Genomic DNA, 14,958 nt, shown 5'->3' on the forward strand with positions numbered 1-14,958 from the left:
ATCATTAGAAGATGACAGCTGGTAACAATTTTAGGTGTTCAAAATAAATGTTTGACATTTTAGGGCAAAGCAAGTAATAAGTGTTAAATATTGAAGTGTCAAGTTTACCTCAATTTATCATAATATGTTTATGATAATTTTGAAATATCAAATTATCTCATTTATTCTACTTCATTCCTACCTATCAATACATTTATATTTCTATATTTATCTATGATACTTTACCAAAACTATACACCCTAAATAATAATTTATTCTATGACATAAAAAAGCAAATTGTTTTCATATAGTCAAAGTGAGATATTTAGAGTTCTAACAAAAGAAAGTAGGAAGAAAACAGAGAACATAGGTTTAGATAGTATGCCACGTGGACATTTTAGAAGATTGCAATAATATAAAGATAAAACTTTATTCTTCTTAGGAATACTCCCATCTTGGCTTATTGCAGAAAACAAAGTCCATAGCAATTGACACATCAGAGAAGACACATTGCTGTACTAATGTGTTTCCTCAAGGCTACATTAATGTCTTTATTCCTCAAGCTATATATAAAGGGATTCAACATTTGAGGGACCAATGTGCACATCACATAAGCCAATGCAGTATTTGTGACTGAACTGGTGAATGAAGAGCTGATATAAACACCCAATGCTGTACCATAGAATAAGGAAACCACTGCCAGGTGAGCACCACAGGTAGAGAAGGCTTTATACCTTCCTTTCATGGAGGATATTCTCAAAACAGAAGAAACAATTTGAGTATAAGAGAAAATTATTCCAGAGACTGGAATGCCATTAAGTATGATTGTTGCAAGATATATCAGAACATAATTGATAAGGGTGTCAGAGCAGGCTAGCTTGATGACTTGGGCTAGTTCACAGAAAAATAGAGGGATATCTAGGTCTGTGCAAAAGGACAACCGCAACACCATCAGACCGAGCAGTCCAGTGTTCACAAGGCTAATGATAAGAGAAAGTAGAATCAGCAGACCACAGGTTTGAGGATTCATGATTGTTGTGTAGGTCAAGGGATGACATATGGCTACATAGCGGTCATATGACATTGCTGAAAGAAGACAACTTTCCAAACTACAAAACAGCAAGATAAAACAGATTTGAGTGAGACAGCCTGTGTATGTGATGCTCTGATCCTGTGTCTGAATGTTCACCAACATCTTTGGAATGATAGTTGTGCTTAAGCAGATGTCATTAAAGGACAAATTGGAGAGAAAAATATACATGGGTGTTTGGAGATGGGAATCAGAGCTGACAGTCAGAATGATGAGCACATTTGCTAAGATGGTAATCAGGTACATGGAGGTAAACAGGCTGAAGATGAGGGGTTGCAGTGTGAGATCATCTGTTATTCCCATAAGAAAGAATTCTGAAACACCTGTTTGGTTTTTAGATTCCATTTTGTAGGTGAATCTGCTGGAAATACAGAGGGAAATAAAAAGCAGCAGCACATATGAGCATGTTAGAAACATAGGTCTGTTCTCCAAATGTATTCCTTATAAACTATTAATATTAGAGTTTTAAGTCTATGATTTAAAACATCTTCCAGATGGTTTTGATATATATTGAATTTTGAGAAAATTTACATTCATAGAAAAACTCTTTTCATGGGAACTTTAAAGTCTGATGAATTTTGCAATATTTTCTTCTGCTAGTCTCTCCCTGTATCATGCCCTAATATTTCTTTTCACACTCTTTCTTAATTTTTATAAACTAACTCAATTTGGTGAATTGCTCTAAGCACTAGGATTAAACAACATACAATACATATAACTTTTGCATTACAAATACCCAATGCTGTACACTATCAAAAAAAGAAGAGTACAAAGTTATGTAATTTTTCTCCTAATTTGGATAGCTTCTCAGACATAATGATGTCATGTCAAATTATTTTTTCATGTATTCACCTCATTTACCCTATAATGCGTTTAGAAGATCTAAGATTTCCTTGTTAATATGAAGCAAACAGACATTGATTGAAAGAGCCTGGGTCAGGCAGAGCTCCAGGAGTCCAATTGATGAGAGGAGATATTATGTGAGCAAGAGATATCGAGAGCATGATTGGAAAAAGTGCAGAGACAACTAGCCGAACTAGTGGAAACACATGAACTGTGTACCAATAGTTGAGGAGCCCCCATGGAACTGGACTAGACCCTATGGATAAGTGAGACAGTTGTGTAGCTTGAACTGTTTAGGGGCTCCCAAGGCAGTGAGACCAGGACCTGTCCTTAGTGCATGAGCTGGCTTTTTGGAACCTAGTGCATATGCTGATACACTTTGCTCAGTCTTAGTGCAGGGAGGAGGGGATTGAACCTGCCTCAACTGAAAGTACCAGGCTCTGCTGACTCCCCAGGGCAGACCTAGCCTTGGAGGAGGTGGGAATGCGGGATGGGTTGGGGAGGAAGGCTTGGGGAAGGAGAAGGAAGGACGGGGAATCCGTGGTTGATATGTAAAACGAATAGAAAATCTCTTAATAATAAGAAAAAAAAAAAACAACCAGCAAAAAAAAAAGAAAAAAGAAAAAAGAAAGAGCCTGGGTCATAACTTTAATTATATGACTGTGCAGTTGACTTTTTTTTAAACCAATGTCTGTTCATGTATGTGGTGCACACATAATGCACCACAACGTTTTTGGATTATAACTAAGATCTCCAACTTACATTTATAATTTTAATATTTTTTGCTGGGTAAAATCTATAGATTTTCTGTTTGTTGTAAGTTGGTCTACTTACAACCTTTGTGTTAGGTTCAATAATTGAAATACTTTCCAGGTAGACCTAAGCAAAGATTTAAAAATGTTATATACAGAGTTCAAACTCATGAGACTCCCAAATAGAAACGCAACTCATAATTTTTGGAAAGAAATTTTAGGAGAAGTAAGGCAATGCTACTACCAAATTATCTGTTTAGCTCTGTGGAGTTCTTCCATAAAGTAAGGAAAACATGGCTTTTTGGTTTTAAGGGAAAATGCAAGAGAAATGTTTGAATAAAGTGTATAAACTTCCAAACAAAGAGATTAAAGTATTTATAGTTCTGTAGATTTTAAAAAACATCTTTTCGATAATAGTTAAATGTTATTGTACAAATAGAATCCACTTCATTTATAAGATAGTCACTGTGCTAATACAGATGCCCACTGTATAGCTGTGGAAGTTATCTTCAGGGGGTGACGAAGAGATTATGGTATATATATCCATGATATAACATCGGACTCATATATTCTCAATGTGATGTAGAGTTCAGCACATACTTTGTGAATGGGGGAAATCATTGATAGGAGAAACCTACCTGTACAGTAAGAATATTGTTATATATGTTATTAATTTTATTGTATTCATTTTCAATTAATACCTGCAACTGATTCCTATTTTATAAGTAGAATATAAAAAGATTTCAATTATTTATATTTAAATTAATCTGAAATGAAAATATTGAGGCTATTTCAAGACAAGAAATGGAAGAAATAAGATTATCTATCTCAATTCTCAGTGTCTAGTCTTCTGCCATTTTGTAAAGGGGCTGTTTTTGTTTTTTCCTACCAAGAAGACAAGTCACCATACATTCATCAGAAATAAGTAATGTATTTGGGAATGTGAGGACAATAGACAGAAATGGAACATTGCTATATTGATCATTGTAAACATCAGAGATGGATTCAAGGGCACAAAACACCATTGGAAATGATGGTTTAAGTATGCAATCAACATGTAGGAATTAAGGTGAATTTAAGCATAAATGAATAAGAGATGATGCATCACACCTAATCTGACTTTCTAAACTTTAATTAATAGACTTTAGGTGACCTGCTGATGTCAAAGAACAACTACATCTAGTAACTTACCTAGATATCAAAGTTGGAAGATACGTCATTATAAAATGCAGAGAGACTGAGTCCTTTCTCCTTTGTCAGGTAGGATCTTTTCTGGGAGGACCCATAGGTATCTGTTTCTGACTTGGTCAGGTGTGTTGAAGGAGGCTATCATAGGCTAAATTCTATAATGTCTGCATCTCCAGGGGCCAAATTTCCCAAAGTTCTAATTAGAAACAATTATGCCATTACAGTTCTCATCCCAGGAACACATGTCCTTAAAGACCATAAATCAAATAATTTTAAGGATAAATTTCAGCCCACTGAGGGTTCACTATATTGCACCACTCTTGGTATTATTCCTGCCCATCACCGTTTGAGACCTTGTATATCTGACTCAAGTGATCTCACTAATATATTAAAATATTCCTCAGTAGTTACCAAAAAGCATCAGCACACATTTAATGACATCAGAAAATCTAATTTCTACTCCACCCATAAAACATGCCATATTTGTAAGAGTATCAAAAATATAATTATAAATAATAACTGTTTGTAATCAGTGAGCTACACCTGAGAAATACACTTTCTATGAAAATTCTTTACCATATTCATTGTTCAGTGTTCACTTCAGAAAATACACATGAATTTATGTGTTGTAATTTTTATTTTTGTATTACAATTTTAATTTTCTGTCTTTTATTTTAATCTTTGTGACAAAATGTTATGTAGAATGGGTTTTCAAACATTTATGTAGCCAAAGATGAACTTGAACTTCCCATCTCTCACCTCTACTGTTCATTTGTTGGGATTACATTCATGTACCACCATATCTACCTTCAAAGTTTCATAAGTACCATTTTCAATCAGTTTCTTATCTAATTTAATATCTATTTTTCTTATCATGATGGCATTTTTAATTGAAAACACAATTCCTGTTAAAACTAGTTTATATATTCAGCATGGTTCTCTTCCAGAACAGAAGCAATAAAATATATATTCATTTTAAAATTATATAAAATATACTATAGAGGATAACAAGATTTACTAGATTGACTTATATCATAATAAATGATAGTGAAATGATTGTCATGTGAACAGTAAAGATTCATAAAGATCAGTAATTGACTAATTCAGGGAGTCAGATGCTTCAGCAGTTCTAATATAGCATTGAAAGATTAAGATCTCAGATATTTACATATTATCAGTTTCTACTTGAAGACTGGAAAAAAGTAGTATCTGATATGAGTGGAAGATAGCAGTAGTGATGGACACACTCATTCAGAAAGAAAATTCAAACATGGACACACTATTAAATTGAAATTAAAACCAAGTCATACAGGGGCTTGATCACACCTCAACTGAATATACTAAGCTTTGCTGACATTCCATGGGAGGCCTTACCTTTTGGAGGAGGGGAGAGGAGGTGGTTTGTGGGGGGAGCCTGGTGAGGAGCATGAGGAGAGATGAGGTGGGGATCTGTGCTGGCACATAAAATGAATAATAAAATTTCTTAAATAAAAAATGTAAACACAAGAAAAGTCAAGTTATACATATTAATGAAACATTTCATTGAATAGAGTTGAATTTTTAGCAATTTCATGACAAAATCTTCTGAACTAAGAGGAAGCAGTGGAACATGAATGGGAATGCCATACACACGTATTTCACAAAGGAAGCAATAATTGAGACAATATATGTAAGAATTTACTGGAGATTATAAATTTAATGAAATATCATCCTAACCCTTTTGTATTGTAAAAGTAAATGTGAGCAGATTAAAAAAACAAAACAGCAAGAGCAGTTTAAATTGCTTCTCTCATTTAGGAAATATTTTGACATTAATTAGCCAAATGATTGAATGTTTCAGTTATGTCCAATACCTAATGATCAGCTCCAAGAGCATATTCATACAATTGAAACTAAGTAGACTCAACAGGTTTTATTTGCATATTTGTGTGTACGTATGTATGTAACAAGAAAGAGTGTGACTTAAAGGTGAGACACACAAATGGAAAAGGACTCATATGTTCTCTAATGACTACAGAACACATACTACATTGTATACATGCTATTATCCTATTTATATCATAGTGATTTATAAAAGATATATATACAAGCAACAGTAAATGAACCCAACATGTTATACTAATATATTTTTATGTATGTCTACATGTAAGAATAATAATTTTAAGAAGAGATTAAAGTTGGCTTGACCTAATCAATTGTGGTTACAATAGTTGTGGACTGTAACTATTTGATTTACTGTTACATTTCAGGTTTTTATTATATAGTTAACCTTGTGCCTAAGCACCAAATGTTTTAAAAAGGAATATTGACCCCACAAAAAATTGTAGACTATGGTCAAATGCCTTTGACAGTCATTATTTGCCCATCCATATGTTTAACATAACATATTTGTGATTGCCCAAATTTAAACAAACAAAACATTTAAATGTATTCTTAGAAACCTACCTCCTGAAAATTTAAGTAAAGTGGTTCAAAGTCCTTATAATTCAGTTCCTTTCTATCTAAAGGATATTCTAAATAAACAGAAAGGGGTAACAACCCCCCCCCAGAAATAGACTGCATAATGCTCTATTAACTTTGAATTTCCTCAATGCTAATAAGAAAGGAGCAACAGCTGCAGAGAGACACTGGATAATAGAAGAAACTACAGAATTTATAAATTATAAATTTATAAGTTATAAATACTATATACTTTAAGGATGTGCTGACCTCAGAATGGAAACCAAGATATATGTCACATTGAGGACAAGGTTTTGCTTTTGTTTCTACAGGAGGAGATAAGCTGTGGTTACCATCAAAATTGATAAAGGTTAGATTTGAACAAGAGGGACCTCTTAATTAGAGGAGGTGATAGTTCATCAACCAGCATGACCATCCAATTTAAACTAACTTATACTATTAACACGTGCCTTTTCATTTAATCAGATAATAACTTGCTGAAAGGGAACCTCCCCAAAATTAGTCTTGGGGAAATGTTTTTGTTTTTGTTCTTTAGAAGAATGAAGGCTAAGGAATCTGAAGAACACTGGACAAATGAGACAACTGAAGAAAAAGGACAAATCATCTAGAAAAATGTCCCAAGAAAAAGAATAAAATGGTATATTCTATTGGTATATCATCTATACAATTTCATAAGTCTTCCTAAATGTTTGTTTATGCTCTTCTCTAAAGACATTTAACACTATTGTTCTTCTTGTAGACCCAGTTCAATTAAAAATTAAAGCTGGCTTTGGAGTTGGAGAATGCCCCTCTCCTTCTTTAAACCCAAGCACGTTGTTAAAAGGAAAATGCAAATTCCCTGTATCATGCCAGAAGAAAGAGCCATCTTCTGACATGGGACAGGAGAAAAACCAAATTAATTAAGGGGCTATTCTATTACTACTAATCTCAATTCTTTGATTCTATTCTGATTCTTTAAACTTTCTTAAAGTATGAAATTTATATCAAAATTTGCAAGATTTATATATATATATACATTTTAAACTTTGTTAAGATATTAATGGTTATATAGAGTACTAACTAATAGTAGAAAAAAAGGCTCCAATTAGATGCCTAAACATGTCTTTGTGTTCAATCAGTTTTCTGCAGGAAATCACGGCCAGGCCTAACATCAACTGAAGTCTCCAGGAAGAATATGGGGCTCCACAACAACAACAATTCCACATGGACAATAATAATACCACTAAGCTGACAAACATCATCTACAGATCAGCTTTGGACTACAAAGTGCTCAGAGAAATTTTGAGAGTGCTAGCTGAGATGATCCAGTATCAAAGACTATTTGAATAAGGACTTGAGATAAACCCTGAACTTTGAAAGAATACAGCTACCTTTCCTAGAATTTGACAATTAACCCAAAATTTTTCTTTTCAGAATAAAGATACCTTTGACCATACCCAGCTGGAAGCAATTTTAAGAATACGATGCCCACACTTCCAAAGAGGTGGTGTGGGGCGGGTGGTTTTTGGTCTTTTAATGGGTTTTGGGGTCTGGGATAACTTTCATTGTTTAGGAGGATTGGTTACAAGTTGTTGTTAAGGGTTAGGATAAGGTCTAAGCAAAGGAGATTAGATTTAAGGTTCTTGTTTAAAAAAAAGGAAAAAGACAATTACTAGTTTTAAATACTTTACATTGGATTGGATTGTTTTACATTGTATACAAATTATATATATTGAGATTGATATTGTTAGAAAATGCCATACATATATTTCTAATCTTGTTCAAGATATTGCACTTATATCATTCATTTAACAATGTAATGCAATTTGCTGATCCTTGAATGTTATTATTACCAACTGTTAGGATAAAAAGAAATGAAAGTTAGTAGTTAGACATTACAATCAAACTTGTAGTCATATTAGGTATGTTTTTAAGATTGAGCAGATATATTTTAGATAGACAGTCATCTTCAAACCCTTCAGAGATCTACAGAATATGGCATTTAAAATGTTTTAATAACTTAGGAAATTTTTCCTTTTCGTTATGACTATGAGACATGTCAGCTCCTTTAAGTACCAATCTACTTCAGAGAAAATATGGGCATTGAAGAAACTGCATATGGAGTTAACTTTCATTGTGGCACAAGTTAGCCACTGGACAACAAAGTATCCTCGAATCAACTTCTGACAAACAGGACAAAATGGACAGACAGGACACGAAACAAAGGACTACCGATTCTTGCCAAAACAAGTGTGGTTGTGGCTTTAACAAAAGGCATCTTCTGAGGCCAGGACAATATGGCACTATCCCTGAAGTGGCCTTTGAAATCTAGAAAAGGTACAGTGTCCTTTTCTTTGAAGGCAGCTGAACAGGCAGTGGACTGATGGCTTCTGATGTGCAGTGGAACAGCAGCTGAAACAGTTATTCTTGAAGAGTAACTAAGCTCACACCTCTCAATAGTAGACTGGCATTTAATAGAGGGATGTGGAGAAGAACAGGATGCCAAGATGAAGCCACACACACACAGCTAAGAAGAATGAACAGATGAATTAAAAAAAATCATCAATTTCCAGAATTTAAAATCCTGAATCATGACATGACACTAGTGGAATTCAGGTGTTTCTGGTACATGGACTGCTCTCACCCAATGTGAGGTCGAACTGTTGATCTTGTGTGCATCCTACTTCACAAATGAGTCTGTCACATATGGTAAGCCTATAGGCTGAAGATGATGCCCCAATGCTGTGGAGAAACCTTGGGTGACTGTCCAGGCAGCTGGCTATTTCTGTCAACTTACATTTTTTTGGAAGTTACTTGCATGCACTCCCTGTTTTTATTTTTGTTAGGTAATATTATTTCCTTCTTGGGTCTCTGAGGGAGTTGAAGATTAGTGAGTTATAGTTGAAGATTAGTTAGGATAGAAAGTGAATCAGGTACATTTTGGAATTACCAAAATAGGATAGATAATGGAATTATTTTCTCTGAATTTGTCAAATACAAATGGACTAGACATTGTTTAGGTATTTATTGCTTGTATATGTGGTATACAGTTATTGTACTTTTGTATATAGTTTTTTCTTATATTACTTATAACTTTTTTCCTTTTATTAAAATAGAAAAGGGGAGATATGGTGATATTTTATTCGTACTGAAATGTGATTTTATTTGTATGTTAATAAATAAAGTTGCCTGGGGGTAAGAGCTAATAGCAAGCCATTGCAGAAGCAGGGCGGTGGTGGCACACACCTTTAATCCCGATCACATGACAGACAGATCTCTGTGTGTTCAAGCATATAGCCAGTATGGAGATACACACCTTTAATCTCAATACCAACCATAGAAGACCTGGAGGTCTGTATAGACAGGCAGTGACAAGGAGGTCGTGTGGTTGGGTTTAGAACCAATGAGAAGGCAGAACAGAAAGTCAAAAAAAGACAGATACACAGGAAGTAGGTATCTTCCTGAGGGGAAGGATGCCAGCGGCAGTGAAGGGTAAGAAAGGGTTTTAGTATCAACTTTTGGCTACTACTCTGACCCCTTGGGCTTTTAACTGCATTTGGCTCTGTGTTTTTTATTTAATAAGACCCTTACACCTTTTATAGATTTCTTTAAGGTATTTACTCATTTCCTCTTTAAGGAGCTCTATCATATTCACAAATGCTGTTTTTACATTTCTTTTTTCTTTTTTTTTTTTGTTTCTTATACTTTGGCTATGTTAAAATACTCAAGGCCTGATACGGTAATGCTGCTGACCATATGTGGAGATATATTATCCTGGATATTATTATTTTTATTTCTTTTTATTAAGAAATATTTTATTCATTCCACATACTAACCACAGATCCCCCCTCAAACTTCCTCCCATTAACCTTCTAGCCTTCACCCACAGCCCTCCCTAGCCCCTCCTCAGAAAAGGTGTAAGCCTCCCATGGGGAGTCAACAAAGCCCAGAACATTCAGCTGAGGCAGGTCCAAGCCCCTCCTCCTGCATCAAAGCTGTGCATGATGCTCCACCATAGGAAATGAGCTCCAAAATGCCAGTTCATGCACTGGGGATAGATCCTCTTATTACTGTCAGGGGCCCTCAAACAGACCAAGCTATACAACTGTCTCGGCCATGTGGAGGGCACAGTCCAGATCAATGCAGGCTTTACAGTTGTCAGTCCAAAGTTCATGAACTCCCACTAGCTTGGTTTAGTTATATATGTAAGTTTCCCCATCGTGGTCTTGATGCTCCTTGCTCATAGAATCCCTCTTCTCTCTATTCAACTGGACTTCTGATGCTCAGCCTGGTAATTGGCTATGGATCTCTGCTTCCATCAGTCACTAGATGAAGGCTCTATGTTGACAGTTAAGGCATTCACCAATCTGATCACTGGGGTAAGCCAGCTCAGACACCCCTCTACCACTGCTAGTAGTCTAAGCTGGGGTTGTCCCTGTGGATTCCTGGGAACTTCCCTCACTCCAAGTTTCTCCTTATCCCCATGATGTCTCCCTCTATCATAGTATCTCTATCCTTGCTCTCCTACTATGTCCTTATCCCAACTCAACCATCCCATTCCCATATGATCTCATGCCCCATCCCCTACCCTCCATTAACCCTCCTCACCCCTAGATTACTTAGGAGATCTCATCTAGTTCCCCTTTCCATGGCAATTCATGTTTCCCTCTTAGGATCCTCCTTGTTACCTAGATTCTTTGGAGCTCTGGGTTGTAGTCAGGTTATCCTTTCCTTTACATCTAGTATCTACTTATGAGTGAGTACATACCATGTTTGTCTTTCTGATTCTGGATTATCTCACTCAGGATGATATTTTCTAGTTCCATTCATTTGCCTGCAAATTTCATGATGTCATTGATTTTTACTGCTGATTAGTACACTATTGTGCATATGTGCCACATTTTCTTTTTCCATTCTTCAGTTGAAGGGAATCTAGGCTGTTTTTAGGTTCTGGCTAGTGTGAATAATGCAGCTGCAAACATAGTTGAGCATATGTCCTTGTGGTATGGTTGAGCATTCCTTGGGTATATGCCCAAGAGTGGTACAGCTGGGTCTTGAGGCAGATTGATTCCCAATTTTCTGAGAAATCGCCATACTGATTTCCAAAGTGGCTGTACAATTTTGTACTTTTACTGACAGTGGAGAAGTGTTCCTCTTGCTCCACATCCTCTCCAACATAAGCTGTCTTCAGTGTTTTTTATCTTAGCCATTCTGATGAAAGACCGCGGGTAGTCTTCCCTCTGGAGAGACCCTCGCCCAGAGATCACACCGAGACCACAAGTCAGATGCAAACAGCAAGAGGCTTTATTCAGGAACACGGGTACCCGGGGCGACACAGTCCCTCCAGAGGCTGAAGAGACTGGCGCGCCCACGGGCTGGAGTGGAGGGTTTTTATAGGGTCGGGCAGCAGAAGGGCGGGTACAGAAGCAAGAAGCATGTTTTACAGGGTTCTGATTGGACGACTCATATGAGGCCATGGTTTACAGGGTTCTGATTGGATGACTCATATGAGGCCATGGTTTACAGGGTTCTGATTGGACGATTCATATGAGGCCAGGTTTACACTCAGGACAGTTCGTGGTTTTTCCCCGAGCTCGACACGCCTGCTGACTTGGCTCTTATCTAGGGTACAAGTTGTTTTTCTGACCTTTTAGTTCCTTGTTCTGGGGCCAGGTGGCCGACCGCAGATACCCTGTTTGTTCCTGTGCCCATGTCCTCTAACTGAACTTTCCCCGTACTTTTCAGGCCTTGCTCAAAATGGCGTTAGGCTAAGCAAGTATGCTGGGGCCTTTCACTGACAGATGTAAGATGGTATCTCAGAGTCATTTTACTTTCCATTTCCCTGATTACTAAGGATGTTAAGCAATTCCTTAAATGTCTTTCAGCCATTTGAGATTCTTCTATTGAGAATTGTGTAGCTCTGATGCCCAATTTTTAATGGGATTGTTCAGGATTTTGAAGTCTAGTTTCTTGAATTCTTTATATATTTTGGAGATCAGCCCTCTGTCAGATGTGGGGTTGATTAAGATCTTTTCCCATTCTGTAGGCTGTTGTTTTGTCTTCTTTACTGTGTCCTTTGCCTTAAAGAAGCTTCTCTGTTTCAGGAGGTCCCATTAATTAATTGTTGTTCTCAGTGTCTGTGCTACTGTTGTTATATTTAGGAAGTGATCTCCTGTGCAGATGCATTCAAGGCTACTTTGTACTTTCTTTGTACTTTCTCTACTATCAGGTTGAGTGTGACTGGATTTATGCTGAGGTCTTTGATCCACTTGGATTTGAGTTTTGTAATAGTGATAGATATGGATCTATTTGCAATCTTCTGCATGTTGATGTCCAGTTATGCCTGCACCATATGTTGAAGATGCTTTTGTTATGACACTGTACAGTTTTGGCTTCTTTGTCAAAAATCAGCTCTCCATAGGTGTGTGGGTTAATGTCTAGGTTTTCAATTCGATTCCATTCATCCACATGTTGGGTAAGCTGTTTTTATTAGTATAGCTCATAGTAGAGCTTGAGGTCAGGGGTGGTGATGCCTCTAGAGGTGGCTTTGTTGTACAGGGTTGTTTTAGCTATCCTTTTTGTATTTTTACCAAAAGAAGTTGATTATTGTTCTTTCCAGATCTGTGAAGAATTGTGTTGGGATTTTGATGAAGATTGCATTGAATGTGTAAATTGCTTTTTGTAAGATTTCCATTTTTACTATGTTAATCCTATCTATCCATGAGCATGGGAGATCTATCCATTTTCTGATATCTTCTTCAATTTCTTTCTTCAGAGACTTAAAGTTCTTGTCATACTGGTCCTTCACTTTCTTAGTTAGTTACCCCAAGGTATTTTATATTATTTGTGGCTATTGTAAAGGATGATGTTTCTCTGATTTCTTTCTTAGCCTATTTATCATTTGTATATAGGAGGGTTACTGATTTTTTTAGTTAATCTTGTATACTGCCACATTACTAAAGGTATTTATCAGCTGTAGGAGTTCCCTGGTAGAATTTTTTGGGGGGGTCACTTATGTATACTGTCATATCATCTGAAAATAGTGAAAGTTGACTTCTTCCTTTCCAATTTGTATCCTCTTAATCTCCTTTTGTTGTCTTATTGCTCTAGCTAGAACTTCAAGTACTATATTGAATAAATATGGGGAGAGGGGACAACCTTGTCTTGTTCCTGATTTTACTGGAATTGATTTGAGTTTCTCCCCATTTAATCTAATGCTGGCTATTGGCTTGCTGTAAATTGCCTTTATTATGTTTAGATATGTTCCCTATATTCCTGATCTCTCCAAGACCTTTATCATGAAGGGGTGTTGGATTTTTTCAAAGGTCTTTTCAGCATCTAATGAAATGATCGTGTGTTTTTTTTTTCTTTCAGATTGTTTATATGATGTATTACATTGACAGATTTTTGTATATTGAACCATTCTTGCATCTCTGGGATTAAGCCTACTTGATCATGGTGGATAATTTTTTTGATGTATTCTTGGATTTCTTTTTCTTTCTTTTTTTTAGTTTGTAAAGAAATCTTGGTAGTTTTATTACAAGACAATATTTGATTATAAAAATGATAAAACATTACTAAGTAATAGAAAAATTGACAAAATATTCACAGAAAAAAATCTATGTGCATAATATAACATGATGTTACTATCCACCAACTTGAATGATACAGAGGTCTTTCATACTGAATGCATGGATAAAGTCTCTTCTTTTGATAGATACACAATGGACTACTACTTTTGCACAAATTAAAAACAAATGGCTCACACTCATTTCAGCTTAACAAAAATCTTAATGATTTTATTCTCTGTAAAACCTCAAAGTCAATCACAAGGGCTACATAAAAATTGTCTCATGTTTGTAAAATTGAAAATTTTAATGAGAGTGATGCAGAGACCTACAGTAAGACTTGGTATTAAGAAAAGACTATGAGGTTCCATGATAGGGGGATTTCTGCATCCTGATGTAAAAGTTTTATTATGTGACTTTTGTATGGGTTATTCTAGTATATTCATGTGATAAAACCTCAGGAACATGTACATCTATGAAATCTTTATGACTTACCTCCTCCCAAAGTAGACTTGTAAAGTCTCCCCAAATGCTTATAATATAGATAAATGTGTTGATAATACCATACCAAGTTAAATTGTCAGACATTTGCAATATCCCGTTATGATACAAGATGTTATTTATTGTTGAACATGAATAATTTCTGCTCTTTTGAAAACATTGAGCTAAGTGGTCAAACTACTATATTTTGTTCCTGGATTTCAATGCCAACATTTTACTGAGTATTTTTGCATCACTGTTCATGAGAGAGATTGGTCTGTACTTCTCTTTGGTGCATCTTTGTGTGGTTTGGGAATCAGAGTAACTGTAGCCTCATAAAAAGAGTTTTGTTACGTTCCTTCCATTTCTATTGTGTGGAACAATTTGAAGAATATTGGTATTAGCTCCTCTTTGAAAATCTGATATAATTCTGCATTGAAACCATCTGGTCATGGGCTTTTTTTGGTTGGAAGACTTTTAATGACTGTTTCTATTTCCTTAGGGGTTATTGTTCTATTTAAATTGTTTATCTGGTCTTGACTTAACTGTGGTATGTGGTACCTATCCAGAAAATTGTCCATTTCTTTTATATTTCCCAATTTTGTGGAATACAATATCA

General features: G+C 35.7%; 1 protein-coding gene across 1 annotated transcript; it reads right to left on the reverse strand.

Annotated features, from left to right (window-relative positions):
* Positions 1 to 475: 475 nt before the first annotated feature.
* LOC128103022 (olfactory receptor 7G2-like) lies at positions 476 to 5,892 on the reverse strand. The gene is made up of 2 exons (XM_052727073.1): positions 5,882 to 5,892; positions 476 to 1,430 (listed from the first exon to the last, which is right to left on the reverse strand). Exons 1-2 carry the CDS (start codon positions 5,890 to 5,892, stop codon positions 476 to 478), a joined length of 966 nt encoding a protein of 321 aa, XP_052583033.1.
* Between the last annotated feature and the right edge of the window lie 9,066 nt (positions 5,893 to 14,958).

Source organism: Peromyscus californicus, unplaced genomic scaffold, assembly GCF_007827085.1.
Source record: "Peromyscus californicus insignis strain IS unplaced genomic scaffold, ASM782708v3 Scaffold_11__1_contigs__length_118956290, whole genome shotgun sequence".
NCBI classification, from domain to species: Eukaryota; Metazoa; Chordata; class Mammalia; order Rodentia; family Cricetidae; genus Peromyscus; species Peromyscus californicus.